Raw genomic sequence first — 27,287 nt, forward strand, 5'->3', positions numbered from 1 at the left:
CTGCAGTCCACCCTCATACACGCAGGCTCACTCCTCCCTTCCAATCCTAAACTGTACTCACCAGGTTTTCCATCCTCTGGTCTGCGCAGAGCTGGGAGGTTCACGCTAGCCAGCACAAATGTACAATGTAGAACAGTATAGATGGAAGCCATGAGGCAGATGAGAGAGCAAGGAAAAAGGACTAACCTAGAGGATAAAAACAGAAAATTCCACAGAGCCCTGCCTCACCATTGGCAGACGGGAACACCCAGGCTCCAGGTCACACACCTCACCCTACACAGCCTCAGGCTGGGACCACAAGCTATCTGCGGTGGCCACAGGAAGGAAAAACAGTCAGAAGGGTCTGCTCTTTGGGGCAGTCCCCAAGTCCTGGAAGGGACTTCACTGTGTCCAGTCACTGCACGGATCAAGGAAGTGCGCAGGAAAAAAAAAATAACAGCCCTTGGTTCGTTCCCCTCCAGATAACTAGTCATAAAGCCATAAAGCTTGTGAGCAGGGCAGAAAAAGGTTCTAGAGCAGGCCAGTGAGAGCCAGGGGGCTAAGGAGTGGCCTGCCCTGCCACACAGAGGCACTCAGAGGGCCATCTGTAAGCCGGCCTGTTTACAGTTCCTGTATCATCAGCTCACTCACTAGATAGGATTTCATAGAGAGATTTAAAAATTTCTTTTTATGCCCTGAGGTTTCCTTTGCCCAGGAGCTCCTATCATTCAAGAGGAGACTTTCCTTTAGCTATGTAAAAAAAAGTTTCCGGAGCCCCAGCCCCAAGGCCTTTCTGATACGCCGCACACCTACCCATCACGTGGCTCAACGTGGTGGCCTGGAATGATGCTCTTTTACCGCCTTCCTTTCTGGCCGGTGCCTATACTTTCTAGAGGTTCCCTGGACCACTAGTGCAAGGAGTTTGTGGGATTCTTTGTTTTCTGAATCTCTACCAGAGCTCAGCCTCCAGTGGAGAATGAACTGGGACCAGAAGACATGACCCCCTTCAGAGACTCAGCTTTTCTGCCCACTCAGATCACACCTTATTAGCAGACCTGATTAGCTCCCCCAAATTTCCACTTCCAGCCTCAGGTGAAAGTTTACCTCAGGCTTGACATCTTAAGTTTTTTGTTTGCACTGCTACACTTTCTGGGGAAGTAAAAACCCTCATTACCCCTGAAATATAGTTACTAAAATTAAAAACACTCCGAATATTCCCTTTTCCTTTGACCAACTTTTTCGGGCTAGTTTCAACAGTTTTGAAGCTGATGAACCAGAGGAAACCTTTATTTAAAGAAAAGAACAATCTAAGTCAACAGTTCCCCCTGCTAGCTAAGCACTTGGACACAGTCTATCCACATAAGGATAAAGGCAGTTTTATTAAAGAAAACACAATGGCTCTACACTTTCCAAATACTGTACACATTAGGAATCCACTGGGGTGGGTGAGGCAACGGGGTCTCTGGGGAAGAACCACTGTGGCCTGCTCAAAAGCTAGCCTCAGGCTGGGCCTGAGCTGGGCCCGAGCACCTGCTTTGTCTTGTCCACCGTAAAGCTGCTCGGGGACTGGCAGACAGAGCAACAGGATAAAATCCCGAAAGGGCCCATGGTGACTGAGCTCAAAATAGCTTTGATCAGACTTTGGAAATGGCTTGGTAGATGAAGGCCTGCTGTGTAAGACCTGAGTTCAGACCTCCAGTACCAGGAAGCTACGTCCCTACTATCTGCATGCATGTGCATGGTACCCACACAGGATGCAGACACACAGACACACAGGCATTTGTGCACACACAGGTAAAATAACAACGAAGCAAAGAACGTTAGGGCCTGGATAGATGGCTTAGCAGTTAAGAGCACCAGCGGCTCTTCCAGACGCCCAGGTTCAGTTATCTGCCCCCACATGACAGCTCGAAATCTTTAACTCTAATTCTAGAGGATCTGACATCGTCACACAGACATACATGCAGGTAGAAGACCAACCAACACACGTGAAATTAAGATAAATTGTAAAAAAAATAAATTAATTAATTAATTAAAAACTGTTCGGTACAACTAAATTAGATGTGATCTCAATTTGCCTGGAACTTCAACTGCAGTGTGCACCCTTCTGTACACTGAAGGGTTGTTGTTCTTGCAATCTGAGCATATTTTAATATCCTTCTGTTAGCAGTTACAGAACCAAAGAGATTCCACTCCTGGCCACAGAGAACTTGTAAGTTGGCTACCTGCACAGCGAATAAAATGTCTTGATTGGGTAATTTGGTATGTAGGTAAAGAACCAAAGCTCTTGGCAAAAATGTTTTCTTTTGCAGCTGGTAAAGATGCTTGTCACCAAGCCTGATGACCTGACCTCAATTCCTGTGACTAGCAAAGACTCCAGCAAGCGGTCCTCTGACCTCAATAAGCATGTGATGATGTGTGCACGCATGCACCTTTACGTGGATGCACAAGTGCAAAATAAATCATGAAATAGATATTTTTTCATTTTCGCACATTAAAAAAAAGTACTAACACCAGGAGCTGGAGAGACTGCTCAGGACATGGCTGGGGAAGAACCACTGTGGCCTGCTCAAAAGCTAGCCTCAGGCTGGGCCTGAGCTGGGCCCGAGCACCTGCTTTGTCTTGTCCACCGTAAAGCTGCTCGGGGACTGGCAGACAGAGCGACATGTTTCCGACTGCACTCAGCTACGAGAGATCAAAGCACTGGCTACAACTTTGGCTCCAAGCATACAACACATGCGTGCACTTCGACTGTGCGTGATGTCATCCACATAACACCAAAGATGTGGTTTAAAACACCTCAGCTCAGGTTCAAGGCTAATGTATGCTGTGACCTGAAGGGCAGTTTTATTGTCCAGTGCCCAACTCCGATAGAAACACCACGGTTTACAGAAAACAAAATAGTTTGTAGGCATGTGAGTGCCCAATTATATCTTGGGATGTAGTTTCGATTCCTAAAATTGGTATTTGTGGGCTAGGGGCATAGCTCAGTTTAGAGTGCTGGGCTCACAAGTCCTAAGCCAGGGGTTCAAACCTCAAAACCAAGCAGACAGTGTGGCCCTGCCACTGCAATCCCAGCACCGGGAACTGGAGGCAGGGAGGATCAGAAGTTCAACGCCACGCGTGGCTACAACGCACAAGTAAAATTTGCTGGCTAAGATGAAATAGCTCTAAACATATTTCCACCATTTAAAAAAAAAAAAAGAAAAAGACTGTTCTGTATGTGTAAGCCTATGAGTTTGTATGCTCCACACATCCACTGCTGCCCATAGAAGACAGAGGGTGTCAGACCCCCGGAACTGCAGTCATGAGACATCACGTACGTGCTAGGAACCAAGCCCAGGTCCTCTTCAAAAGAGGTAAGTGCTCTTCACGGCTAATCCACATCTTTCTAGACCCAACTCCATCATTTGGTATTATAGATTTATGCAAAACAATGTTCTCAGCATTTATCAGCAAATGTTTGATCTACACATTCATTTTATAGTCCCAGGGACATGAAAGAATTTCTAGAGTAAAAAGGGGTTGTGAGTAGACTACGTGTGAGAAGTCAGGAACCAGACACTGAGCAAGCACACTGGCAAACACCGCGTGCCCAGGAAGGCCTCCAGGGTCTGAGGTCTAGTGGACGCGTCGGGTGATGAGCCTCTGTTACTGAAAGGAATAAATGGACAACATTTTCAAATATGCAGTGCAAGAGCTCATGTTACTAAGAAAGTGAAATACTAACATACAGGATTCAGAAAAGACAAAAATGTTTATTTAAAAGGTGGGGAAGTGACTAATCAAAACAAATAAAAAGACCTTCTGTAAGCTTCTACTCAAATAAGCTATTTCTAAAATTCAGTAAGTGAATATAAACTTAAGGATGAAAGCCAGGAGAAAATACCTTTTAAAAACACAACAAGAAATGAGTAGCTATTAGATATTAAAACACCTGACACCACCAGCCAGCCACATAGCTCAGCAGGTAAAGGTGACTGTTACCAAGTCTGACTACCTGAATTCAATCCCCAGGCCTCACACACTGGAAAGAGCCCGATTTCCACAGGTTGTCCTCTGACCCCCCCCCCCCCCATATCACGGCAAGCTTCTACCTACACACATACACTAAACATATAGCAGAGCTACAGTAATTAACTGACAACAATAATCGATATATTGAATTTGGCATAGAGGTGCTTTAAGGGAAGTCAATGGGGAAAAGATGTCCCCTCTGTGACAGAAGGCCAGCCACCAGGTCCAGATCCAACCTCATTCCTGCTAGCATTCCAAAAATATTTTATACATGTCCAACTATGAAAAGCACATCTGGCTTCATAGTTTATGTTGCAGACATCTGCCCAGTTCAAAGTAGAAACGCCTAAGTCTACACGTGGAAAACCAAGAAGAAATGATAACCCAACTCATAATTAGTTTGTGCACGGATAAGCTAAACAAGGAGACGACACATTAGAAAGAGCCATGCATTATCTGCACCTGGAACATCCTGGTGCTCCTTCTGGACAGCACTGCTAAAACTGAATTAAATTTCAATGCACACACTGAAGACCTGGAATCTCGGAAAGAGGCAGTCATGTGCCCAACGCTAGTCAGGCAGTGTCCGCCTCTGCATTGCTAACCAAGGGTCCAGCTACAAATCAAGGAGCCAACTTCAATGCCAGGTCACACCAGGTAGCAAAGCACTGGGCCAGAATAACCTGCTCTCGGACTGCTCAAGCTTCAGCTCTGGATATTCTGACTTGGAACAACGTCCTGTCCGCATCCTCAAATCCAAAAGTGGTGTGCAAATGCTGAGCCTGTTGTGAAAAACACAAATGATCTGAGCCTATCCCATCTCTTTCTTATGCTTCTGAGTACTGCATATCTGACCCTTTACCTTCATCAGACCCCTCCCTCATCTCCACCCCCAGGTCAATCTCCCCACTACAGAAGCTGACAAATGAAGAGGGCACAGCCAACGTGGCCCAGGTCTTCCTCACTCTATGGTTGTTTGACTCTGGGTAGGCCACCTTGTCTCTCTCACTTTCTCACTTAGAAATACCAAGGTGAAGAGCTGGAGAGACAGCAAGTGCTTATCACAGAAGCACGAAGTGCCAAATGTGACTCTGAGCATCCACATGAAACAGCCAGGTGCAGCAGCTCACACCTATGACACCAGCACTGGGAAGGGAAATTCCCAGAAGCCATTCACTGGAGCTCCCTGTGAGCCAGGCTAACCAAACCCAAGTTCCAGGCTTAGCGAGACAGACCCTGCCTCAAAACGTAAGATGGAGAGTGTCTGAGGATGTTCAATGTTAACCTCTGCTGTCCATGTGCGCACGCGCGCGCACACACACACACACACACACTAATTAACCTACAAAAAAGCTGTGCACACTGGAAATCACTGCATAATCCAGAGCTGTGCTTTCACTGAATGAACAGTAGCTGGAAACACAGCAGCTTCAGTCTTCCCATCCCTCTCCAGGTGAATCACTGTGGCCTCCTCTGGTCTCCACTCCACATTTAGAGAGCACTCTGTGTTTCCTCTTTTCAATGTAAAACTGAACTTTATGAGCAAAATAGTTAAGACATATAACATCAGATCAAGCCTAAACTAAACAGTTTCAATTTTTAAAACACCAACAAATGTGTGTGTGGCATATGTACGTCTACTAAGGTTCCCATTAGAGGGGTTTTTTTTTTTTTTTAATTATCTCCTAAAATAAGTTTTAGAGAAGGGTAGGAGTGTCTGTCTGTCTGTCTGTCCTGTCTATGTACATCAGAAAAAAAGAAAACATGTCTGGCATGAGATAGGCCCTAAGTTCAATCTTTTAACACAGGAAGAAAATGAATGAGTGAATGTATGAATGAACAAATGATTTTTATTCCATTATGACAAAAGTTTAAGTCTCCCACTATGTAGTCCCGGCTGTCCTGGAACTCAGCAATCCACCTGCCTCTGCCTCTAGAGTGCTAGGACTGAAGGCCTGCAAGCCTCCTTCCTGCACAATTCCACTTCCCTCCCACACCTATCTAGTTCTTACTGGTCCCCTGGGAAGAGGCCTTTGCTGCTAAAAGCCTCATCTAGTAAAACTCACTGAATTTTGAAGACTGACACAGGAAGCCTCGGCATGTGCACTGCATATTTATATGATTGATCACAGGCAAGCACTTGCCAAAGGCTTCTAGAACATTCCTTCCATATTGCTCAGAGATGGAATGAAGTAAGGGGAGGAGCCACCAGGCAGGACACTCAGGTTCAGTGACACACCTGGCTTGCCTCTTTGCCAGGTGCTCAGCTAACCAGAACTCTATGGTGCCCTGAGGCCGGACTGGAAAAATTCCTCACCTGCCAAGCGCTCTGGAACCACACTCTGCACAGCCTCAACCCACAAGGTGGACAGGCACAGTGTTGGAGACTGGCAGTGGAGATCAGTGCAGGTTCGAATCCCCTTTGTTGTTATGGAGGTCTCAATGATGTCTCTTAGTTCAAGAGGAGAACGAGGACCAGGACAGAGCTGCTAGGGCAGGACTGTCCAACAAAGCTGCCTTTCCAAAGCACTCTAAAGGACATACTTCCCCACAAGTCTGTCAACCAGACCGCCATCACTCCACAACAGAACCCACTCCCACTAAGGTGTAGGAAAGGAATGATACAGGTTCACTGTGAAACAGCTCTACCAAAGAGACCCTGAATCTTTCTTGAAAGATGAGCAGCAGGAAGCAGAAAACAGTCGGGAAATACCAGCCTTCCCAAGGTCTTCTGGTCCTCTGCCCCTCCGACACACAGCTTCACTGAGGCTTCTCTGAGCACATGGACCAAACAGCTATCTCCCCAGGAAGCATCAGCCTAAACAGTATCTGCCTGAGCACTACTGCATGAGCATCAGAGAAGCTGAGAATACTGCCCTAAGCCCCAACAGCTTGGGAAGCAGAGTTAACGAAGCCTGGGTCAGGTGGCCTCTTTGATCCTCACATCACAGGAAAGGTGGGCAAGCTGGTCTTCCGACTGAAAGCATCTACCTGTCAGGTGTGGTTACAAAACACCAGCAACGTGATGATCTTTGCTGAAGGAACCCTGACCCTGCTGTAAGCCCATCTTATCACCTGTCCAAGGAGCCTACCCTCAAAAGACAGGCAGACATCTTTTTAGCTGGCATGTTGGTGAGGGAACATTTGTTATCAAATGGTTATCTATTTCTGGTTCCTCTTTGTCTCCTTAGAGGAAGGTTCTCCTCGGGGATCTTGCCTGATGAGAAGCAGATCCTAGCTAATACATCCAAAGGACCTAGAAGCCTTTGGACAGGGACACACACACACCATGCCAAATAAACATGACACACAAACGGCACACGTGACACACAAAAATGTAACATTCAACACACACAAAACTCACCAGGAAATGTATAAGATACACACCAAAAAAGATGTACACAACATACAAAAAAACATGTAAGACACACAAAGCTGGAGCACTCTGGAGCAGTTATCAGGACTAGTTTCCTGTAACAGGAAGGAGTCTGGAGAAGAGGCTGCAGGCCAGGGCCTGGACCTGACAACAAATACCACTGGACTTTTCAGAGTCCATCTTCTGTGTCTACGGTACCTACAGAAACAAACACATTCCTCACAGATCATGGGCTGCTCCGTGAGGTGGCTAATAAGATAATCTGTTACAGGAGGGTTACAAATCCATTTAAATTGATTTTAATTAATGAATCAATCCCTGGCCCAATGGAAAATCAGGTCCACAGACAGTAAGCAAGATGAAGATTTGGTCTCTAACCCCAGCCTCGAATCTACATCAAAAAGAAGGGCATTTTTAGCTCAGTGAAAGAAAACAGTAATAACAACAACAGACTGGATCTTAGTTTAGTACCCAAGCACCCTGAGGAGAAAGGACCCCCTTGGTTACACGGGATGTGTCCCACCTGAGTATTAGAGGTTTTTATAATGGTTTCCACACAATGTATCTACCATGACGGCTGACATCTGGAACCTCTAAGATCAAATCAGCCCACCTTTCTCAAAGAGTCCTGCAATCTGGACAGAAAGAACATCACCAATATACTCCAACTGACAGATAAGCATAAAGCGACCCTCTGCCTGGTAGCGTGCAAAACTGAAAGTCCTGGGTTCCAGTGCCCCGCACCAAAAATAAAATAAAATAAAACTCAAGACAAACTTTTGTGTTTGCTGTGATTTCATTCTTTCCAGGAGCTAAAAGAGCATCTGTCTTTTCAGAGCGGCTGCTGGGGATGAGCTGGAAACAGTCCTCACTTAAAGACAGTGAAGAACTGCTGCTCAGCGTCTCAGGGTTTTTCCCTTCCTTTCTCAGTGGCTTCTTACTGGCCTGCTGACCCACTCTATTTTTAGAATCTGATCAGAATTTCCAAGGACAAACTACTCCATAAAAAACGTTTAGCAAGAAAACAGAAGTCTCCTTTGGGTCTTTTTTAAAAATAAAAAAATAAAAATCTGCAACCAACACAAATTATCAGAGGAGAAAGATCAAAGGCTCCAAAAAAGGCAAGCTCATCATTCAAACCCTTTCCAAAGTTTGAAAAAGCCCTATCAAGGCACACTAACACACAAAGCAACAGTGAGTCCCCGCCTGGCGCGTTCCCTGCTCTGCGCAGAAGGCTGCGGAGAAAGAAAGAGAAACGCAAGCGTAGCAGCAGAGCCAGGGCGCCTAGAGACAACTGCTTCGTGTTTCTCCCTCACTCCTTCAAGACAGTTCACAACACAGCTTGATTTAGCAAGAAACAAATGGAAGAGTAGCTGGAACACTGCAGGCACAACAGCTGCAAAAGAGTGTGCACTGGGAAAAAGAGTGTGACTACAGGAAAAGGGACACGGGCTAGAGCTTATGCAGAAAGGCTTTTGGGCTACCCCCACAGTGTGTGTGGGGGGGAGGGTCTGCCTTTCTTCCTCTGTGTCTAAGTGTTTCTCTGTGTCCATCAGTCAGGGGAATAAACAAAAGCCCCCAGGTTTGAGGACTCCTGATACCATGTGCCATGAGGGCGCAGCAGCAATTCTGGGGACACAGCCTGTGCCTTTTGGGCTGGGCTGTGCAGGGCTCTACAGCAAATCAGGGAGTGCCAATACACTCTGAGATTCAGAGCGAGACCACAAATTATAAACAGTTTCAGCAAATTGACTTGAGAGCCTTTGTTCCTCAGACACCCATGCAGGCAGCGGAACCTCCCCACCGCTACAGCCAGGACTGGGAAAGGAAGTCGTTGAAGCCTGGATTTCCTGCTTTTACTTGTAGCCAAGAACTATGAGGCTTGTAGTGGTTTCAGGAACTGACTCATCCCATGATTCATGGATAAGATACCGCCTTTAATATGTTTCTGACCCTAAGACTGAGGAACTTCAAAACCAACCTGAAGTCACACTCCATTCTTACAGTGCAAATGACTATTGGAGGCAAAACAAACAGGACAGTAGATTACTATTCCTTAGGCAGAGGCAGGGAAAGTGAAGACCATCCATCACATGGCAAACGGCGATCAGAGCTTAATCCACGGGCTGTGACTTGACAACAGCCCAACTTCCCCAAAGTGGACAACAGGTGGGAGAGGGTTATTTTCAGACATCTTTCCCCTAGATGTAAAAATAGATTTAGCACGGCAATATTTTAATTCAGGCCCATGTGGGGTTGAGATTCTATCCCAAGATGTGCAAAAATGCATGGCTGGGCAGAACTGTTCAGAGAGACAGAGAGAGAGATACCCAGAGGCTAGCTGACCAATGAGCAACGGGTAATAAAGACTGCACTGTGCATGTAGGAAGAAGACTGCAATTTTATTCCCACTCATGCTAAACACACTTCTCTCTCCTTCTGCATACACACACAGGCACATATGTGTACACAGGGAGGTACACACATATACACACCTGTACGCACACATGCTTACAGACACACACAAGCAAGCATACAGTCCAGCACTTATAAGCATGATTCTGCAGAAGAACAGCACCCGCCTGCCGTCCTCGTGCAAGTAACCCTAATTAAACTCAGTGGGCCACAAACAAAGGACACCCAGGGAGGGAGGGCCTTGCTGGGAAAAAGAGGCTTCAGGGAATGTAAAGGGTGTTGGAGGGTTTCGAGGAAGGTGCAGGTGATCAAAATACATTAAAACAGATGCCCTAAACTGTCCAAGAGTAAATTATAAAAGTGTTAGCTAAGTCCTGGGCCCTTGCACTTCTGGATCAGTTTATCATCACAGACAAAACCACTGAGGGGGAATTCTAAGCACTGCGCCTGATGACCCATGGATCCTGGTGTTCCTTCCCCAACCCCAACAGCAGAAGAAGCGCAGGGCAAGTTTCAAGAGTGGTGTTCATGGGTGCTTACAGATTTCAATACAAGCTGGGTAGAAAACAAGAGCACCGGCTGGGATGGGGTGGGGGGGGGCACAGAGCATGGGTGACGAGGTCCAGAGCATGGGTGACAAAGCAAGACCAAGCACAGGGGCTGGCAGGCGCTGGGCAGCAGGGCTCCTCCATCAGATTTACTGACATGACGTCAGTGGCTCCCATCCAGAGTTCTCTCTGACAGCTTTCAGCACGGCATCCTGAATGTTCCACTGTGCTGGGGAGCTACAGGGCAGTGAGGAAAATTCCCGCTGTGAAGCCCAGTTTCCCTCCAGTCAGAGGCCTGTCTTGTGAATTAAGAGGCTCTGTACTCTTTTCTGGGTAAACATGGAGCAGAGGGGCTGTTAAAGGAAGGCTAGGGAGTGGGGGGCACCAAATCTGTGTCATAATTTCCCAGGCCAGGTCAGCTCAGTGGAGTCGGAAGACGGTAACGTTGGGATTCCTCATTCACGCTGTTTCCAGGCAGTGCCGCACTGCACATGGCTTTGTTTTGCCAACCAAACAAGAAAGAAGCCGCTAAAGCTGAAAGCCTAAACGCCAACGGAACTTCTCAAGAGATTATAGCTCATATTTAAAAAAAAAAAAAAAAAAAAAATGAGCCATTTCCCCCTATTTTCTCTGCCTAAGTGATGTGCCAACATGGGCACAAAACGATTTCCAAGAAGCAGAGGCAGGAATATCTAAAAATAAGTGTAGTAACAGGCTTGTTAAACGAACAACATTCATTCTGGATACACAGGGCTTACTAGCACATTCCCACGATGGTAAAGCAATAGCTGTGCTCCTGGGAGACCTGCCGGGAACTACAGTTAACGTTCGTTCTTAACTAATAAAAGTAATAAATTAGCGATAAATTCCTTAAGTGACTGAAACATTAATTATATTCTACTTTAAACACTTTGAGCAGAGGACTTACAACACTTAATCTAGTATTTACTTAAGAGATGTATGTAAATGGCCCTAGTAAGCATCTTCAAATAAAGCCTGCAGTATGCAGGGCCCAGAGCCACCATGGAGTGGGCATGGCCCTGGGCTTGGCTTGGTAGATGAGGGGTGAGACCCCTACCAGGGAAACATGGGGAAGAAATGTTGGTTTCTGAAGTCAAATCATGAACCACAGTTAAAGCACAGGTTACTCTTCAATTTGGGGAATGTTTGGTGGGTTTGGAAGCTTGTAAGGGAAGGGGTCCTTACTATAGAGCCCAGTCAGGCCTGCTGGCCATCCTCCTGCCTCAGTCTCCTAGGGGCTGCAGGCACATGCTACTGCACTTGTCTGGAGTTTTTTCTTAAGGGAAATGTAAGGTGACCAGCAGATGTGTGAATGTGGCAAACGAGAGCCAAAGGAGCTGGCCAGCCCGGAAACATACACAGAGTGATGTTATGATGGATCAAGGAGTAGACACAGTAGGCGGGGTCTGATTCCGAGCCAGAGCAGGCCTTGATCAGAGGCCCTAGGACATCAAAATTCTTCCCACAGAAGGGGCATACACTGTGGAGACACTTGTTGCAAGCCTGGGAATGCACAAGAGACGGAGCATCGAGGAAGCAGAGGGTCCCAGGAAATAGACACAGGAGGCAATAAAGCCACCACTGCTGGCCAGCAGTGAGCATGAACGTGACTGGAACGTGTTCAGACACATCTGAAAGCTAAAATCTGTGACTACAAAAATCGAAAAGCAGCAACAGAAAATGGCAGAACATAGCAGCAGACCGGGAGACACTTACCTAAGTAAGTCACAAGGTAGGGGGCTGACACTACACTCCTTTTAAGGGGATGGAATGCAAGGTTAAACAAGCAGCTGGCAAAAGCAGCTCATAATAGTATTCTAACATGGGAAAAGTACCTGAGATACGGGATATGGAGTATCCATTTGCAAAGTCAGCAAGCATAACCAATCATGCTCCCACAGCGAGACAGCAGACAATATGTGCACGTCAAAAAAAAATAATGACTGCGGGTTGCAGAACCCTCTGCAATCCTACTCACAATGACAGGTCACAACCACCTGTAACTCCGACTCCAAAAGACCCGCTGCCTCCAGCTTCCACAGGCACCTGCACTCACACACACATAGGCACACACAGATACAATAATTTTAAAAATAAAATAAAATAAACCAACACAAAACAGATCGAACTCCAGATTTAAGAGCCTCTAGATCTAACTCTCAGTTGCAAAAATCCATCGGGGAACAGAGAGCATGATAAACTGTAGCATGTGCAGCAGCTGCAAAATGCAGATGGGACCAACAGTACAAAAAGCCCTACCCTCATACACACACATTTATGTGTGAGTGCAAGTGGCACGGGAGGGAGTTCAAAGGTCAGAAGATCCTTACCTAGTCTGAGGCAGGGACCCTTGCTCACTGGTGTGTGCTACATACAGGCTAGCTGGCCTGTGACTGCCTGGAGACTCTCCTGTCACAGCGCTGTGGGAATGCTGGGTTTCCAGACACTTGTGCTGCCTCCTCCAGCTTTACGTGGCTTCTAAAGTTCGGAGCTCGGGTCCCAGTGCTTGTGTGGCAAGCACTACCCACCCAGGCATCTCCCCAACCCCACAGTTTTAAGAAACAGCAACCAAGCCTAACCTGTTGGTCTTGCTTCGACCCTGATTTGAACAATTCACCTGGAGAAAACATTTATGAGGCAATCGAGGAGCTCTGAGCCTCAACGCTAAGCGGTTATTAAGGTGCCAGTGTGATCGTGATATTGTGGCTGGTGGGGTTCAAGATATTTAAAATGTTTAAGTGTGTGTCTGTGGTGTGGGGTATGTGTGTCTCAGTGAGGGTGCTTGCAGAGGCCAGGAGAGGGCATCGGATCCCCTGCAGCTGGAATTACAAGCCAGACAGGGACACTAGGAACAGAACTCCAGACCTCCGCTGAGAACACAGCATTCTTAACCATCTCTCCGGCCCCACCCACCCCACACCCAGCGTTTTGTTTTTTTTTTTAAAGCAATCGCTTGAACACGCTGAAAGTTCATAGATGACCCAGTGTGGCCTCCAGAAGTACTTTGAGACAGGGTTGGAGGAGAGGGGCCAGGAGAATGCTGCTGAGTAGGAGAAAGGGCTCATGGGGGTTCCCTAGCCTTCTGCTAGGCTACACTCAAGACTGGAAATCTAAAACAAAACAGAAACAGGAAAGTCAGACAGCAAAGGTAATGGGCGGCAGTCAGCTTCAGGGTGATAGGTCTGAACTACAATCACCCTGTTTAGGAGGTACCACACTAATCCTTGAAATAACCCAGAAACCCACAACTATGACCATGCCACAGGTAAGGAATAGTGCTCCTCAGGATCAATGAGGCTGCTGGGCTAGTCAGATGAAGGCAGCCAAGGAAGCTCAGGAAGATCATAATATGCTGTCTTTGCAAAAAACACTTAGTGCAGTGACCTATAAGCCAAGAACTCCAACACAGTTGGAGGAGGGAGAGATGCTTCCCCCAGAGCCCTATTCAGTGAGAAGAGAGGGTGTGTGTGTATGTGTGTCTCTTGTGTTTGTCCCTTCTTCCCCTCCCTCTGTGTGTCTATGTGTTTATGCGCGCGCATGTGTGCACGTGCAGGAGAAACGATTTTAGTAGGAGAAAAACCAGGCCTGGCAATCTGCAATCCCAGAGCTCAGAAGACAGGCTAGCCTAATCTAACAGCAAGATAATCTCAAAAGGCGGAAAGAAACAGGGAAGGAAAAGGGTGCAGGGGGTGGGGCAAGAGAAGGAACTCCAGCAAGGAGGAAAGCTGGGGAGCCTGAAACTCACCCTTTCCCCAAAGAAGGCCACTGGGAAATCTTCCATTTTAGCTGGGCTAAGACCTGGGGTGGAGGAAGCCAGGAGTTTCTGCAAGGTTGCAGGGGTTTCCTGAAGGCTGGCTGTGCAATTTCATGGGCCTCACACCCTTGAGCACTATTCCCCACACCACTATTCAGAGGCGGACACTGCTTGGCCTGGGTCACTCTATCAATAGCAAAGAGGACCTGGACCTCTATCTGATGGCCAGGACACTACCAGGCTGATTTGCACCAAGTACAATTGTGAACCAGGCTGAGGGCCATACCAAAACTCCACAACAGAAGCATCTAAAAAGGGACCTGGGAGGGAGCAGGCTGCGGTGAAGGTGAGACCCCACAACTGGCAACTAGGAACCCCAACCACCAGCTAGGGAAAGCAGAGGAAACAGTGACAAAAGCTTTCTCTCTTAAAACCAACTTTACAGACCTATCTATCTCTTAAACCCAAGGTATCAGAGAATACCACACCCTACTCCCCAGGTCATCTCAAAGTTCAGCCTCTGAGAAGCAGGAGTCACTGGGTGGGGGGTGGAATTCATCAAGGTCACCTGGGGGGGAGTCCCACCCTAGCAGGAGTCACTAGCATAAAGAATCCTTTAGGACTAATGCCTTCCGACTGCCAGCAGGGCAAAGCAGACTCCGGCATCCATACCCAACCCCCACCCCCACCCCGACCCCAGGAGGCAGACCGACCCCTAGATCCCCCTTCCAATGGCCAGTCTCAGGTCCCTGCAGTACTGAAAGACTAAAACCAAAAGCTAGAGCCGACCTTTGCTCTTTGCCACCAGACAAACATAAGGCTCCCTGGGCCACACCCAACTGTTTTAAGATCTTGACCACAGGTTTACACCTAAGATAGAGAAAATGGAACTGCCAGAGATAAGTATCATTCACCATCCATCCCTTTTCCAAGGCAAAACCATTAAGAGAGAAGTCTCTTTGTTTCCACATCAATGACTGTCTTAGCTCATTCAAATTCCACAATAAAACCTGATAGGTGAGCTAATCCTAAATCCTTGTTAGTCAACATATCTAAAAACTGGCTGTGTGACCTTGGGAAGTTTACTAAACCTCTCGGAGCTTCTCCACAGGGTCTCAATTACAAATGGAGCTTTTACATTTAAATGTCTGGTGTTTGAGAGCTGGCTTAAAAACAGAACCTACCTTCCCTTCCTACCAATGTTCCCACAGGGAAGCTCAGGAATTATCACCACTAAAAAGGACAAGGGGGTGAGCTGGCTTTACAAGTGTGGACTTGGTGGGATCCACCTCACACAACCAAGCAGCTCCAGGGGCAGATGCCCCAGCATCACAGTAGATCTAAAGACGTGGATGCAAAGGCAGCAGGAGCTCGCCCGGCTATCGAGGTCTTGAGCCCCAGTCCAGCACAAGCCTGCAGCCACAGGAGAACCAAGGATAGAAACTTCCAGGCCAAAGCTGCCTACACCACCAGCCAGGGAGCAGAGGGACCAAGCCCCAAACTCCCTGAGTTCCTTCAATGCCCATCTCTCTGGCAATGGCACCAGTGAAAGTATATTCCCTGGGCTGGAAGACCAAATCCAGAGGCTCCCGTGTCTTTCAAACTTCAAAGACACTAAACAATAGGCAGTGAAGACAACACAGCTAGATAAGCCAGAGCAGAGCAGGGCGTGGTGGGGCGCTTGATCCCAGCGCTGCACAGGCAGAGGCAGCCGGATATTTGTTGAGTTCAGAGGCCAGCCTGGTCTACAGAGTTCCAGGCTGGTGAAGCTATACAGTGAGACCCTGTCTCAAAAATAAATAAACAAACAAACAAAGAACCACTAACAACTGACTTTTGGTTTGAGGCAAAGATTTCTTCCGAACCTTCCTCAGACTCCACCCAGTTTTCCCCAGTACCAAAGAACAGAAAAAGGCTAAGGACCCCTGCTCCTTCATCACAGGACCACAGGCTCCAAAGGAGAATCTGAACCAGACACACCAAAGCTCACAGCACAGCTGGAACCTTCCAAAATCTAATGGGTCAAAAGTTTTCTAAATTAAACTGTTGAAAAAAGTTTTCTAAATTAAACAGAAGAGGCTGAACAGTCTTGAGTCTGGCTACTTCAGTACTTAAGAACCGATCCACAGGAACAGCACAGGGTCTGGAGGGGCCTGGCTAAATGCAACAGGATTGTGGAGGAAACTGCCTCTGAGGATCCTTCCAGCATAACTAAAGAGCTGGGGATGGGGATGGGCCAGAAGTCATGGGTTCCATCCTCAGCAACATTCTCCGCATCCTATGAGCTGAGGCATATTCTGTCAGTAAAACAGGGTGTCTGCCAAGGGAAGCCACGCTTGGCAGAAGTGTCAGAAACTATAAACATTGGCCAGGATGGGACTAGAGGGTGAAGGAGTGAGAAAAGCCCCGTGGACATTAGGAAAACTGGACAGGGCAGAGGTTGAAAGCTGCGCTATGGATTGAAGTGGCTTAGGCTCCTTCCATCCCACCTTACAAGTCACAAATTGGACATGATAGGCAAGCAGCCCCATGTGCCATCCATGTGACGTCATCTCCTACCTGAGCCTTCATGATGTCATTTCACTGGATTCAACCAGCTTAAGAGCAGCTGATAGAGTGCCTGCCTAGAAGGCACAATTCCCTGGCTTAAACATCAACGTACAAGGCAGAAGCAGGAGATCAAAAGCTCAAGGTTATCCTTAGCTACACAGCAAGCAAGTTTGAAGCTAAGGCTCCAAAAGACCCTGTCTCAAACAACCAAACAAGCAAAAAGTAAATGTAATCAAGAGTATTCATTCAGGAGCCAGTAACTCACCATTACTAGCACTTAGTAAGTGAAAAAGATTTCCCACACTTTGTTTTGAAACAGGTTCTCATCATATAGCTATGGTTGGCCTCGAACTCAGAGAGATCTGTCTGCCTGCTTCTGACTCACAGGGCTCAGATTATGCTAGGAGGAAGAGCACAGGCCCTTGTACATGCTGGGCCAGAACTACTAGGCTACACTCAACCACATATGCTCCATTTGAAATACCCCCGTGGGTCCCTTTAAGTGCAGTGGTCTCAACCTGTGGGTAAAGTCCCCTTTGGGGTCATGTATCAGATTCATAACAGTAGCAAAATTACAGTTATGAAATAGCAACAAGATAATTTTATGGTTAGGGTGTCACCACCACACAAAGAACTGGATTAAAGGTTCTCAGCATTAGGAAGGTTGGGAATCGCTGCTTTAAAGGACCTCTCTGGATTTTCTTGTCCCTTCTTCATTAACCCCAGAAAACTACTGGAAGCCCCTTTCATTAGGTCTAAATAGTAATTGTTTGAACCACCACCAAAACTCATGGGACATGGCAAGGTGCACAACAGAGGCCGGTCGGTGCAGTGAGAGACTAGATCCTGGGTCCACCGCTTTAAAGACACAATTCACATCCATCTTCACTCGCTGCAGATCGAAACCTCTGCGCGTATGCAACACACTGTCTCTCAAGAGTGCCAGGGACAGGGCTATGCCGGGTTTTGAAACACCCCCCCAAAGCCTCCTTCCAGCACACAGCTTTCCTCCCTGCAATTTTTAAAACATTTTTAGCTCTAACTTTTTCAGACTGGGAAACCTGACTGAGTAGCACACCCTTCTACGCATGGCTTCCTAAGAGATAAGGAAAGGAAGGCAATTAAAAAAAAAAAAAAAAAAAAAACGCAGGTAGTCCCTGGCTCAGGCTCCCATGGAACCAACCTGGCCTAAAAACTAGGGGTCAATGATAGACCCTGAACTGTAGCTGATAATCTGAGCAGAGCAGGACCAGTTGGGGGCAGCTGGCTTCAAAAACTACCCAGGTGAAATTGTGAAAAGAACTCAAAAAAATAAAAAATAAATTAGAAAATAAAAAAAAATAAAGCAGGCAATCTGGTTTCCGGGGAGTCCAGCGGTCGGCTCACCTACCTAGGAAATACCTGGAATTAGACGTTCATCACTCAGGCTGACAAATGTCCTGTCCCCTTAAATATGCAAATAGCAAATAAACCAGGAGGGGGGAAAGCTGCGCCCCACCCGCACGGGCATCTGAATTAACATGTGAAATGTACCTGCGGTCCAGAAAAGGGAGCAAAGACCAACTGTGCAGGCTGCAGACTGTGAGCTCAGCGGGCCAGGAAGCCAGAGAAGCCACTCCTGCAGCCTGCGGAGAGCAGACGCTGACCTGCGGAAGTGTCACTCCAATGCCTCATCCCGTTTTCCAGGTGAGGAAACTGAAGGCAGTCCGCCTTAAGCAGCCTCAGAGTTTCAAATCGGTCCAGGCAGGGGGAGGCAGAGTTTAAGGCTAGCCTAGTCTCTACAGTGAGTTCCAGGTCAGCCACAGGTACATTAGTAAAAATCAAAATTACAAAGAGGACAGTGTAGACAGGCATGGGCTCTGTGTGCCCTAAGAAGTTTCAGGAATGAATTTCCAGACAGGTCCAAGCCCTTTGCACAGTCTCTCTAGGAAAAGGCCCCTTCCAACAGTCAGCAAAAGAACCCACAGACACCAAGCTCAGAATTAGGAAGGAAGCCCCCAAAAGGCTTTTCTTTTGGAAAGATATGAATTGCCTATTTTCTGAAGAATTTTCATTTACTTCCTTATTACCACTTGGCAAAGGTAACTTCAAGTATTATACACTAACTGATGGGTTCCTCCACTTACTGTACTGGGGGCGGCTCCAGGCGATGAAGATAAGAGATTCTGCAGTGCTGCTTAAACCTTGCCTGGATGAGACCCTGGCTTTCTGAGGAGCCACCTTAGCCTTGGCTATGCTCCAGAGCCACCCTGAAGGCTGACCCCAAGGCAATCCCTAGAAAGTCTGGTCGGCCACGTCAACATTTCACACTGCAGTTAGTGCACAGAACACCTTCTCTGCAGATTCACAGATAAGACAGCAGGCAGACACGGTGGTACTAGGCATTCCAAAAGCTGAGGCAGGAAGATCGCGAATTCCAGGCCAACTTGGGCTATTTAAAAAGGCCCAGTCCTAAAACTAGGTGGGGGAGGGGCTGAGAGAGGGCAGGAAACTTCTTGAACACAGCAGCCAAGACTTTTCCACACCACCTCACCCCTGGAGGTGTGACATTCTTAGATGTGCTGACTCTGGGACTTGTCTCACGCCGACGGGGTGCAGTCTACAGGCTCTGAAGAGTATCTGCAGTCACAGGGAAGATCAGGACCACGGCATGGCTAGCCATGAAGAGCCCCCCATTCCCACACACCCCAGTTTCTAAAAGTCAAGCCAGCTGAGGATGTGTATGTATGGCTGAGCTGGGGGGTGCCTGTACATCTGCAGAAAGCCCAGGGTTCGAATAATCCAGGCACAGTGACCCATAACCCCAGCACTCAGGAGATAGAAACAGTTCAAAGTCATCCTCAGGTTACATAGTAAGTTCCGGGCCAGCCTGGGGTACGTGAAATAAAAAGAAGACCTCTTCAGCTGAGGACATAACTTAGTGGAAGTGTATGTGTGTGACAGAAAGAGAGAGAGAATGCATGTGTGGTGTGGGGGGGGGGTTGATGCTTCAGCACCTCAAAAAGAGGAAAGAAAATACGATTTGCCCTTTAGAACTCAGGAAATTCAATTCACATACCTTCCTCACTAACTTGTCACTACCTCTGCATGTCTGTCTTGGAGGGGCCCAGGGACTGGCTGCCTCTTCCTGATCACCAAGTTGCTGTCACTGCACAGCACAAGGACAAGCAGATGCTCCATAAAGATCAGGGGCATCCGGATGTCCAAGTGCCTGGGAGGAAAGGAGAGGAAGCATGAGGACAGGAAGCTAGGCACGTGGTTCCTGCAAGTTTGATTCAGAACTGCTGTTGGCTACCCCTGACCCCTCAGTGCTCCAATGCACAGCAGGGGCTCTAGGGCCTGCCTCGCTCAGAGCAGGACCTCAACAGAACTCTGCCCTAAGCCCTGGGAATCACATCTGGAAACAACTACAACTACAGGCCTCTCCAGGGGAGTTGGTGATGCCAGACACAGAAGAATGGTCTGGGTTGTTTTACTGCTTCTTTCATTCAAAAAGACGGCGCACAAGATAGGACTTCGTGTACACTGTTTTTCAATTCCATGAAGATGCCTCTAAATTCTTAGACACAGACAACCTCACAGTAACTGAGAAACCACTTAATCTGATTCCGCCAGAAGCTAAAAAGAGAAACAAAAAATAGAACCTGGTCCCCTTCCCTGAACAGACAACTTCAGAGGCCTTTGGTATCTCAGAACTCTAGAGTCCAGCCCTTCAGGGTTAGACCTTCCCGCTAACTTGTTGGGTGCGGGGGGGGGGGGGGGGGGGGGGGGGGGGGGGGGGGGGCCTGGGCACTGCTCAGTGGCTGCCACTGGCTGTTCATGGTATAGGCAGGAATTGAGGCCGTCCTGCCTGGGTATGAACAGAAGCGTCATGAAACAGGTGAGGGACCTGAAGAGTGGGTGTGCACACACAGATGGGGAGATGATGGGAAAAGGTCTCACCGTGGCTTCCCAGGCATGTGGAATTAAGGCCAAAAAAAAAAAAAGAACATCTGCTCAGGGGCTGATAAGCCAGTCATCCTGTGCATGGCCCGACTTCCTAAACCATCTACCCTGTGCAAGCAGCCCAGCAGCTCATCAAGGGTGGTTCTGACTCGCTTTCGGCCTTGAGGGATACTCTAGAAGCATTTAACAATTCCTGGTTACAAAAAGCAGCCACTTCCTGTCTCCAAATCACAGACCCCCTTCCAAACACACATGTCAATCATTTTTTTGCATTTCATGATGAAGGTGAAAGAAAACTAGGGAGGTTTTTGTTTTTTGAGTGAACAACAGAAACCTTTTATCATGGCTGGAAACAGTGGCAATGTTATCTCCTCAATACTTAAAAGACAACTCCGAACTGAGGGAACTCTTGGTGCTACCGATGTGAAATAAGCCTGTTCCACACCTGAGAAGGATTTTCAGATGGCAGGAGCGTCCCTTCAGCTGATAAGGAACTGACTTTAACCACTACTGTCCCAGAGAGGCTCTGAAGTGAAAAGGCAAAGAGAGGAAAAGGACTGAAAGAAATCCTTCCAGAGGAAACAGGGGCCCTCGCTGGTTTGGGAATCGCTGGTTTGGGAATCGGATCGCTGATCTGAAAGCGAGGCATATCAAAGTGCCATTGATAAGCTGACTCAGTAGACAGCTTATCTGAGGCCCTCCTGGGCCATATGGTGCCCCAACCTCTGCTGCCTGTTGCTGCCACAACAATAGGCTCGCCTGCCCAGAAATCACCGTGGTCAGAGAGAGGCGCAACAGCAGAGGCATGTGTTTAGGTTTCATTTTGTGCTATTAGCTTTGTGTTTTCCCCAGTGGGAACTTGAAACACACACTGAACATGCTTCCCGTCACACACCAGGGCTACCTGCAGAGAATGCACATGTGTGCGCCCTGCATAGATCCTTATAGATGGGGACGGATCAGGTGAACAAGAAAAGCAGATGTCAGCTTCAGGGCTGGAGTATGGCTGGTGGGGGAGGGTAAGCAGGCAGGCTCCCAGCGAGTGCAGGAGCAGACAATGCTCTTTTCTCAAAAAACACTCAGGCCAGGCGGGCCTCGGGGAGTGGCTATTTAAAACACTTGGCTTCTTTTATTCCACCACCATGGAAGTGAATTCAGTTCTTCGGAGCCAGAGCAAATGAAGTCATTTGGTTTCTGTGGGTTCTCTCTGCACTTCGGCAGCAGGAACTGGCCCATCTAAGTTGTCCTTTCTTCGTTAACTTCGTTTTCCTTGAGTAAGACAGTAAGGTCATAGAAAATATTTAGGATATGGGGAACTGGGACAGATGCTGTCAAAGCCACCAGGAAGTCATGGTGTGAAGACAAGCAGGTACCACCTTCCAAAGGCTCTGCTGGCATGAAAGGCTGACCGGGATTTTCTCAAATGAATGTGTAAGTGTTCTACGTGTCTTCCTATTTTCTTAGAGATTTTCCTGTCTTTGCAGATGATCATAAAATACTCATTGATCTAGCCGACCACCTACTACAGACACTGACTGGCAGTAAGGACTCTGCAGCTATGTATCGGCAAGGGACATAAACACTGCCCTCAGATGCAGGTCCCTGAGGTGGTCCAAAGCAAAAATGGAGGCGGAAGGCTTCAATACCCACAGAACTACTGCAAAAAGGGACTGATTTCATCTGCCGACCACTACTCCCGCACCTAAGCGGACAACATTCTTGGATGAACTTCTCAAATTTTCTTAAACATTCTCAGATTTAAAAAAAAAAAAAAATCTCCTTTCAAGTTAAGTTGAGATTGCACTTGAACTCCATCCAAGAGCGAAGCTGAACTGAATTATGATAATTAGAAAGCTGTGCTTATAATTTTTTTAAAAGACAGCACAGTTGATGTATTAAAAAAAAAAGTTCATGCCAGAGAATATAAGTTCAGTATGTTCTCACACAATTAACATTTGCCACCATTATCGACAGTTTTTCAGTTTACCTATCAGTTTGGTCTGTATTCCCAGACCTCGCTGCTGCATCTAAACCTGTCAGAAGCCTCCCAGAACTTCCCCTGCAGAGGCGATGCCTAACTTTGTCATCAGTTAGTCCCAAGTTTATGTCTGAGCTCATTTTCCGACACCCTTTCTTTCCCAATTAACAAGCGATAATACGTGGTTGACAACGTGGCTCCGTGGCTCGGGTCCTTATAGGGGCTGCCTGTCACACATGAGACCCGGGGGTGAGCCCAAGCAAGCATGTGATATAAACCCAGCGCGGTGACACAGGTTTGTAATCCATCACATGAGCCACAAAAGCAGGAAAATCACGAGTTCGGGACTATCCTCAGCTACACAGCACACTCAAGTTCTGCTACACGGGGCGTGCTTCAGATAAACACAGCTAATAAAATCTTCCGACAGAGCCCTAAAGACTAGTTAGTGGGAATACGAAAAGAAGGTAAAAAGCACCAGCTTGAAATGGAGGTGTGTGGGTGCATAGCCCTCCCTTGAAAAGACAGCTTCTCTGGAATGCCACTCTCACAATCCAATCAGAAGTGTATGTGTGTGTATGCGTGTGTCCATCATCCTCCCCCCAGACTGAGGAAACCATCCCAGCTGTTTAGTGAACAAAATGGGAGGGTGGGCTGACAGTAGGCCACTCTTTGGGAAGCACGGACCTTACCGGATCCCTGCCCTGCAAAAAAACAAAAACTTGCCATTTGCCTAGACCAAGTGAAAAATTATGTTTCAAAATTCTTCCACTCTGCCCTAAGGCAAAGCCTGAACATTTCCAAAGAAATGACCACAGTTCGACCTCAAGTTCGATGTACATGAACCAGCATTAAGGAAGCCCACAAAGGGAGAACCTCGAAGGACTGGCAACCCAGTTTACGCTGAAAGCAAACGAAAACCCTCCAAAAAATGGAAACCCAAATATTTCAACATGACACACTGTACCCTAGAAGCTAGAGGGATGGAACACCCTGTCCAGATCCGCACAGTAGCTGCCACACCACAGGGGCTAACCAAAAGCCCAGCCCTGACCTGGTGCTGAAGACAGACCTGAACTGCTTGGTATTATCACCCTAACCAATATGAAGTAAAACATATTAACACTACACGATCTGAAGCCTCTACACCTAATACAAGAAAAAGCAGCACGCAGCTACAGAACATGATGGCAGCCATCACCAGGGATCAGGCAGTCAGGCACAGCTTATGTTGGTCAATGAGGGTGAGCAACGGTAACATTTTTCTTACTGAGTTCAGAAGTAGGACACAAGCAGTCTGCAATTCCAGCCACCGAACTCTAAAAGAGAAGCTGGGCCTGCCTTGATTAATAAAAATGATGATGATTTTCTTGCGGTTTGGGAGGAAAAGGGGGAGCACTCGCTTTAACCAGAATTTAAGCCTCTGGGGGTGGGGGGAACAAACAGACCCTACTCAATGTTGTATCACTAGATAGATTCCGCACAGCTCTTACTCAGAAATACACACACACACACACACACACACACGCACGCACACACACACACACTCACACACATATATGTACTTTTTTCTGCTTTCATACTCCCTTTATTGGGGAACAGAAACGAGCACCAAAAATGGTAGCTTTGATGCAAGGGCCCTAATTTCTCTGCATGGATGTGGTCATTATTTTTAAGCCCACTGAGTTGTACACAGTTATCTGTAGGGACCTCTGGAGTGATAAGACACCATCACAATTTCCATTTGCAAGCAGTATAATTATGCTCACAATTAACTCGTAACACATGAGATTAGAGAGGAAAGTAATCCTACAGATGCTCAGGCTCTTTCTTGTACAGCCATGGATTGGGGGCGGTGGGATCTATCCATTTCCAAAGCTGGCAACAGCTCCCTGATGCTGCTAATGGCCTGTCTCACGCTCAGGGTCCCCATCTCTCAACTGCTCTTGTAATATACTTTCCCACAGTCAATACGAGAACAAGCACAAGTCTGGACAGATAGTCCCATAAAGATAGACTTTCTTACATTTGCTTCTGCATATGGTCAGAACCAACGGAAATCAAAACTGGTTATGTCCTACTGAACTTTAAAAAAAAAAAAAAAAAGAGAGTATTGCTTCTTAGTTTTCTGTCTTCTTCCAAAATCAGAAGATGCCAGCTTCCAAAGTGAATATGTGAACACATAATCCCAGCTGGAAACAGCAGATGGGGGGAGAGAAAACAGGAGGGGCAGGAAGCCAACTCCCCACCAGGTGACCCTCACAAGCCCACTTTCACAGTTGTGCTGTGTGGGAAGGAAGCACCCACTGAGTGCCGCAGTGCACTTAGTAAGTACTGCAGCCTGGGTCACAGGTCTGCCTGCTTCAAATTAAAGCTCACCAACTAACTGTGTACATGTCCTGGTGAGTCCTGGCCTTTGCTTGCGCAAAAATCTTCAATAATCCCAGAATGTTCCCTGGAGTTTATAAAGAACCCTAGGAAGGAGGAACTCACACAAAGATTCTTTCTCCCCCTCCCCCCTCTTTTATTTTTTACTCTTTTGTAAAGGCAAAAGTGTCTCTCTGGCTTTGTTTCAAACTTGTTTTAAAAAAATAAAAAGCATTCTAATATTTCCCTAAATCTGCAGTTTAAACAATACCTGCTATTAAACGGAAAATAAAATGGTTTACTGAGGACCTCAACAAGACTCAATAAGGGAGACAGCTTATCAGCTCATTTTTTTTATGCCAACAACAAATAAGAGAACTGTAAACTCTGTTGAAAACCTGAAACCTGAGAGTCCGACACAGTTACACATTCAAAGAAATACTGCACAAAAATATCTTGTGACCATTTATGGAAATACTGAGATTAGAAAAATACAGAGATTAGAAAAATACGGCTTTCCCTCTTAAAAATCATCAACAGTTTAAAACCCTGCTGTTGACAAAGGTTCAGTTAAATGCATTTGTCTTTCCGGAGACGTGGTGTAACCGGCTCTACTGTTTCCTTCTAAAAAGGAAAGATTCTGACCAAAGTTGGATCTAAAGTCTGGCCCTTATAAGCATTCAGATGTGCCTGGGCCCAGAGATCCTGCTATTCACAGAAAAACGCAGACTCCGCTGAAAGGCGGAAGCCCCTGCACAGCACAGTCTGTACAGCCTGAGGACGATTCCCAGCCCCGATTTCAAGGCACATCTAGCCCCCACCCTGGAGTTGAGGCTTGCACAGACAAGCCGCCCCTTGGCTCCGGGTAGCTCGCGTCTCCCTAACGGGAAGGATCTGTCCACCCGGGGAACCACCTGCAGGCACCCAGCACACCCTAAGCTAGCAGACCACCTAAACTTCCAGGCCACAAGTCGCGGAGAGGACTGAGCTCTGCACTACCTGCAGGAATTGAAATATTTTCCTTTCACTATCTTGAAATCTGATCGTATTTACAGACCTTTCTTGCCCCAAGGACCTCGGCTCCTTTCAAATGCGCTATTTTAAAACCCGGCCTTTCTACGCTCCCAATTCCTGGAATATCTGTCTGTAAGTTTCCAGCGCTGACTGAGATCAATTTGCATTTCTGTAAATCACAGACAGCTTCTAAGAACTTAACAAGCCTCCTGAGGAACGCTGGTGGCTGCTATTTCATTGTTTCATAAATATTTTTATACGGGTGACACCATTCAACTTTAAATATATCTTTAAAAAGAAAGACGATTAAAAAGCGAGGGAAACTGGTCTGGGTTTTATTTTCTCGGGAAGAGGATAAGTGAAGTGTGAGCCCCCCATTGTTTTCGACTTCTTAAAATGTAGCACTGATTTTTTTTTTTTTAATGCATTAAAAAAGAAAAAGAAAACTCCTACAAGTTGAACTTTCTTTCAAACGGGCCTCTGGACTTTGAAAACAAGTGGTGTTGCCGCGAACAAAGGCTAAAAGTGTCCCCAGATTTTTTTTTTTTTAATCTTTTCCCCTCCTGGGGATCGTTTCTCCTCCAATAAACAAACAAATCCCGCAGTATTTCCTACCGAGGGGAAGTTTTCCAGGGAGAGTCGGCCCTCGGGTTTGGTGGTAAGTGCGACTCAGTCTTTTTTGGACACAATGTTTCTGCTGACTCCTGAAAATTTTCCACTTGAATGTGCACTGGAGCGGCGGCGGCGGCGGCGGCGGCAGCGCTGGAGAGGCGGCAAGGGCGAGAGAGCCCTCTTTCATCTCCCGGGAGGAGGAGCCCGGGTCGGCGCGGACCCCGAAGGGGCCGGGCGCCGGGGGAGTCGCCGGGCTGCAGGCGCCGGGCTGCGCGCCGGACGCTCTCCCCACCCGCGATCGCGCCCAAGTCGGCGCTCCCCGGGCCGGAGCGCGGAGCGCGGGAGAGAGGGGCGCGCGGGAGAGGCGAGCGGGGCCGCCTGTTGCCGCGCGGGGCCGCGGCCCAACTTGCAGGGCGACGCCGCCGCTCCCCTCTGGGAGCTCCGGGAGCACCGGGAGCCGCACACAAAGCGCCGGCTGCGGTGACGCCTAGGCAGCCCGCGCCCCCGAGTCCGCCCGGCGCGCAACTTACCTCGGCCGCCCGAGCGGGCGCGGCAAACTTCGGGGCGCTGGGCCGCCGCCCCCGCGCTACTCCAGCCGGTCCTCCCCGCGGTGCTCCCGCGCCGGGCCGCCCCAGCCCGGCCTCGCCGGCTCCCGGGACGGGCAGGGCGCGCCGGGGCAGCTGCCCGCACTCGGGCGACGCTGCGCGCTGG

At 47.8% G+C, this 27,287-nt stretch overlaps 2 protein-coding genes across 3 annotated transcripts in view; both read right to left on the reverse strand.

The window, feature by feature from the left end:
- Tead1 (TEA domain transcription factor 1) overlaps window positions 1-27,263 on the reverse strand; it is a 226,140-nt gene extending 198,877 nt beyond the window's left edge. For both annotated transcript variants that reach the window (XM_055627360.1, XM_055627361.1), the window contains exon 1: window positions 27,107-27,263. The gene's annotated coding sequence lies outside the window, so the exon portion shown is untranslated. The remainder of the gene's footprint in view (window positions 1-27,106) is intronic.
- The window catches only part of LOC129691252 (translation initiation factor IF-2-like), a 1,390-nt gene continuing 678 nt past the window's right edge, over window positions 26,576-27,287 (reverse strand). Inside the window, exon 2 of the mRNA XM_055627281.1 lies at window positions 26,576-27,283. Coding sequence (XP_055483256.1) covers window positions 26,576-27,283 — 708 coding nt within the window. The remainder of the gene's footprint in view (window positions 27,284-27,287) is intronic.

Source organism: Psammomys obesus, unplaced genomic scaffold (assembly GCF_907164565.1).
Source record: "Psammomys obesus unplaced genomic scaffold, mPsaObe1.curated_primary_1811, whole genome shotgun sequence".
NCBI lineage: Eukaryota > Metazoa > Chordata > Mammalia > Rodentia > Muridae > Psammomys > Psammomys obesus.